General features: G+C 35.8%; 1 protein-coding gene across 1 annotated transcript; it reads left to right on the top strand.

The window, feature by feature from the left end:
* The first annotated feature begins 2854 nt into the window (after positions 1–2854).
* Positions 2855–5048, top strand: LOC100814082 (protein SHORT-ROOT). Its single transcript, XM_003549959.5, has one exon. The coding sequence runs from the start codon at positions 3170–3172 to the stop codon at positions 4679–4681; it is 1512 nt and encodes a 503-aa protein (XP_003550007.1). The 5' UTR covers positions 2855–3169; the 3' UTR covers positions 4682–5048.
* Positions 5049–5422: the final 374 nt, after the last annotated feature.

Below are 5422 nucleotides of genomic sequence, written 5' to 3'. Positions count from 1 at the left end.
GGAAGTAAGAAAATAGAAGATGGAAAAAGCAGAACAGGAAAAGCAAGATGAAAGAAAGAAAGGCCATGAGTTTCAGTAAGGCCGTAATAACCTGTCTCATCCTGTCTGGGATCAATGATGCTTAGAAGCAAATTAAAAATATGGATTCAACTTCTGGGCCCACTTCAAGACATGGGGACCAAGAGTTTCAAACATGGATTTTGCCCAATGATTGATGAAGTGAAATAAAGAAACACTACTTAACATTTCCAACCAATATCTCCTAATCTCAATAATCAATTAGCATGAATTAATACATCATTAAGAAAATCTTTGGTTTAATGTACACATTTTACTGCTGAACTTTGATTATTTGTAAATTTTATTATCCAACTATTTAATTTTTACAAATTTTATGATTTCACTCATCTTCTATTTAATGTCTAATGGAATAATGATATCATGTGAATGAGTCGGCGCCCAAGTATTTGCCAATGAATTATTCCAATTTTTTTTACCGTAAACGTTCTTGTTCTAAATTCAGACACACATTTCCAGGTTTATAAAACAAAATGATTTATAGTTTTCAGTTTTTTGAATTATATTTTTCATTTTTTTATATAAACCAAAAATAATTAAAATTTATAATTTTCAGTTTTCTAAATTTTATTTTTTATAAAAAAATAATTACAATTTATAATTTTCAGTATTTCAACGTGGCAGTCAAGCTCCAACTCATGCATGGTCCATCATTTTTCTTTAGACATTAAACATAAGATTAATGGAATGGTAAAATTTGAAAAAATTAAATTAATAAAAATAAAAATTAGATGATAAAATTTATAAAATAACAAAGTTTAGTAGTGAAATGTGTCATTAAGTAAAAAAAATTATATAGGAAAATATATGTCAGTTATTTTTTTTAGAAATGTTTTCAAACTCATAATATTTTCCTTTTTCTTCCAATCATTGAATCAACTTTATATCTGATTCAGAAAATCTAATTAAACTCTAAAAGAATTGGGATGTTAATTTGTGGTTGTGATGATATAGACTAAGTTACATAATTAGAAGGGGAAAAAAGGGAAGCATATATAGATTTTGGTAGAAGCTATATGCTATGATTATGAGAAATGGGGTTTAGATTTTAGGGGATATAGGTATACGTAAAACAGCTGAAGGTCAGGTTGAATACAAAGATTTCGAGATTATGGGATGGGATGAGAGCACTGTTGTGTTGCCTTGGTACTCAAAATTCAAAGACATCATAGAGTTTTGGTGCTAGCCGAGGATTGAGGTTGTGAACTGCGCGTACTTATAAAACCATTGGCATGAAATAGGAGTGGTGAAAAAAGTGAGAAGGCATGCCACCCTAGAATTTGGAGAAGGGAACACTTTGTATTAGTATAATAAAACATTATCATTATGTATATGGGTTTTTTCAAGGACTAAATCTTTAATTTATCATTAAGATATCAATGTGTCAGTAGTAACACAACATTGTCATTTCACGTAATTATCTTTGTAAAACGTTTATTAATTGAAATAAAAAATGTTTGTAAAAAAGTTTTTTTAAAAAATAGAAAATAATTCCTAATTTTTCATGTTACTATTTTAATTCTTTGCAAAAAAAAAAAAGCATGTGTAGTAGTAACATTTTATGTTTTCTTGGCCTTTCGGCCCTATTTAAGAAAATCAAGTTTTATAAACTAAAATAATTTTTAAACTCAACATCTATTTGACACCTATGAGAGAAAGAGAGCGGGAGAAATATAAATATAACATGTAATATATATGATTTGATTAAAAAAAATAAAGAATAATAATAAATGTCAGTGTATGAGATATAAAAAATCTCAGATTATTTCTTTTTAATAAAAATTAATAAATTAATAATTAACTTGTTTGCAAAAAAATAAATTATTGTTTTGTTTGATTTAGAAGATAAAAATAAAAGTAAAAATAAATCTTTAAATTGTAGAGTATAGAACACGGTGAATTTAAAAAAAAAATACAAAATTTTTCTTATATATTATTTTTATCTTTCCTTCTGAGCACACTTTATAAGTGTTCAAATATTAGTATCTTAAAAATTTTGATTTGATTTATTAGATATTAATATAATAATGCTATAATTGGCAGAGGACGAATTTACCATTCTGGATTTGACAACATGAAATTCTTGATTTGCTTAATTTTGATAGAAGTGTAAGAAAAAAAGTGGGATTGGAAATTTGGCAGAGTTTGGAGAGTGATTAGGAGGCAAGGAACGTGAGTGGGTTGTGCTACTGCTACCAGATGATAGTGGGTTTGATGATGATGACTCACGCCGGCAGCTTTTTACCTCTCTCTCTCTCTCTCTCTCTCTCTCTCTCAAACCTCAATCGGCAGTTGGGCACGCCTGCTCCCACTCATCCAATTACTCGTAATTCCCCTCTCTCTCTCACACACTATATTTTTCTTTTTTATGTGTTTGATTTATTTTTCTTTCTCTCTCTCTAAAAAAGAATGAAAAGCTACTACCACTATCTCTTCCTCTCCTTTGCTTTTTCTCACACTTTCTTATTTTTCATCTTTTGTCAGAGAGAATTCTATTCTAAGGCATCACCTAGCTAGCCCAAGACCCCACTAGATTTTTGAAGCTATTGACCAACATGCTCACCTCAGTCAATCCTCCATCCTCTCCCAATGAAAAGAATCACAACCCAACCCCACTTCCATTCCCACCACGTCGACTACACAAACTAAAGGCAAACCAATCCAAATTACACCGCACCATAAAATTGAAATACATATAAAATAAACATTAAAATTGTTTTTTTTATAGTAAAATTAAACATTTAGTAACATCATAAAAACTCCTTATAGAAGAAAAAAAAGTGATCGATCTCGTAAATTAACCAAGTTGGTTTAGTATAATTTTGTTTCTATGTAAGGTTGGGCGACACATAAACCCCTTCACCCCCACTATCTATATTATATATATATATATATAGAAAAAATTAACCTAGTTTGATAAGGTAAGTAGAATCTATCCAAATTGACCAAGTTCTTCCCCCAATCATTCCCCAACAGTGCCCCAATTCCCACTTCCCACTGTTAAAAACACGTTTGGTCGTGAGTTGGTGTTAAGAAGCAGCTACCTAAAGAGAGACTCACACACTCACATTGTTTATTTGATGTGGGTTAAATGGATACCTTGTTTAGACTAGTAAGTTTTCATCAACAGCAACAACCACAACAACAACCTGATCCATCCCTCAACTCCACCACCAGCAGAACCTCCAGCAGCTCCAGATCCTCCAGACAAAACTACTACCCTTATTCCCATCAAGAAGAAGAAGAATGCTTCAACTTTTACATGGATGAAGAAGACTTATCCTCGTCTTCTTCCAAACACTACTACCACCCTTATCAACCCCATCATCATCAACAACACAACGTATCCAACATTTCTACAAACACCTTCAGCACCACCCCTAACACTGATTACTCCTACTCCTACTCCTTCTCTCCCACGCAACCTGTTCAAGACTTCAACTTCGAATTCTCCTCCCCCAACTGGTCCCACAACCTCCTCCTCGAATCCGCACGCGCCGTCGCCGACAACAACTCCACGCGCCTCCACCACCTCCTCTGGATGCTCAACGAGCTCAGCTCCCCCTACGGCGACACCGAACAAAAACTTGCTGCGTATTTCCTCCGAGCCTTGTTCAGCCGCGTCACCGAAGCTGGCGACCGAACCTACCGAAGCTTAGCTTCGGCGTCTGAGAAAACATGCTCATTTGAATCCACAAGAAAAACGGTCCTGAAATTCCAAGAAGTTAGCCCTTGGACTACCTTCGGACACGTGGCATCCAATGGCGCCATCTTGGAAGCCTTGGAGGGAAACTCCAAATTGCATATACTTGACATCAGCAACACTTATTGCACCCAGTGGCCAATGCTTCTGGAAGCATTGGCCACTCGGAGCGAAGAAACTCCACACCTATGTTTAACAACAATTGTTACTGGTTCTAGAATCGGTAACAACGTCCAGCGCGTGATGAAGGAAATCGGAACGCGAATGGAGAAATTCGCCAGACTCATGGGCGTTCCTTTTAAGTTCAACGTCGTTCATCACTACGGCGATCTATCCGAGTTCAATTTCTCAGAGCTTGATATCAAAGACGATGAGGCTTTGGCTGTGAATTGTGTGAACTCGCTGCATTCGGTTTCCGCGCTAGGAAACAACCGCGACGCGTTGATATCGGCGTTGCAAGCGTTGCAGCCGCGGATTGTGACGGTGGTGGAGGAGGAGGCTGATTTGGACGTTGGAATCGACGGTTACGAGTTCGTAAAAGGCTTTGAAGAAAGTTTGAGGTGGTTTAGGGTTTACTTTGAGGCTTTGGATGAGAGTTTTGTGAAGACGAGCAACGAGAGGCTGATGCTGGAGCGCGCGGCGGGGAGGGCGGTGGTGGACCTGGTGGCGTGCTCGCCGGCGGATTCCGTGGAGCGCCGCGAGACGGCGGCGCGGTGGGCGGCGAGGCTTCACAACGGAGGGCTAAACGCGGCGCCGTTTAGCGACGAAGTTTGCGACGACGTGAGGGCGCTGTTGAGGAGGTACAAGGAAGGGTGGTCGATGGCGGCGTGCTCCGACGCCGGAATATTCCTCTCGTGGAAGGACACGCCGGTGGTGTGGGCCAGTGCATGGAGGCCATAACGTAAAGATCGTATCATAATAGTATCATTTGGCTTTGACATGGGTGAATCCCTCGCACGTGTTCTCGGTTTTTTTGGCACGTGCGGAAGGATATATATTGATGGAGTTTTTTTTCTTCTTTTCAGTATTATTAATTATTATTATTATTGGGCTTTATTTCCTATTTTTGTTCTTTTGGTTAAATATATATAAGTTTGGTAAGACACCGGGATTCATGGGCGTTTGCTTGTGTTGAAAAAGGAACTAAGTAAATTATTATTTTCTTAACTTTTTATGATTGATTTTTTTGTTTACCAAAGAATAGCTTGTGTCTTTGGATCGATATTTGTATGACATGTTTTTCAATCGCTTCAATATGTATGTATCATCCATCAAGTGTCATGAAAATTATTTTAACACTAAATAATTAATAATGTATGTAAAATTGTGTTTGATTTTATCTTTTATTTGTACTTATTTTTTATTTACGTATTTTAAAAATATTCTCTCAGAATAAAAAAGATGCCACACAAAAATTATAGTAAAGAAAACATTTCAGAAAATTATTAGCGTGGACGAGACGACACTTTTAGTATGATTATATTTAACTTGCTTTATGAAACATGTATGTTCATATTTCACATTCGTTCATATATAGTTTCGTCCCAAGTTGTACAATTTTCGTGGTTTACTCTTATGGCTTTAAAATATTAGTAAGTTTAAAGAAAAAATTACTTTGCTTATTTTTAAAATTACAAACCA

The sequence above is a fragment of the Glycine max genome, chromosome 17 (genome assembly GCF_000004515.6).
Source record: "Glycine max cultivar Williams 82 chromosome 17, Glycine_max_v4.0, whole genome shotgun sequence".
NCBI classification, from domain to species: Eukaryota; Viridiplantae; Streptophyta; class Magnoliopsida; order Fabales; family Fabaceae; genus Glycine; species Glycine max.
This window is presented reverse-complemented; position numbering and strand designations above follow the sequence as displayed.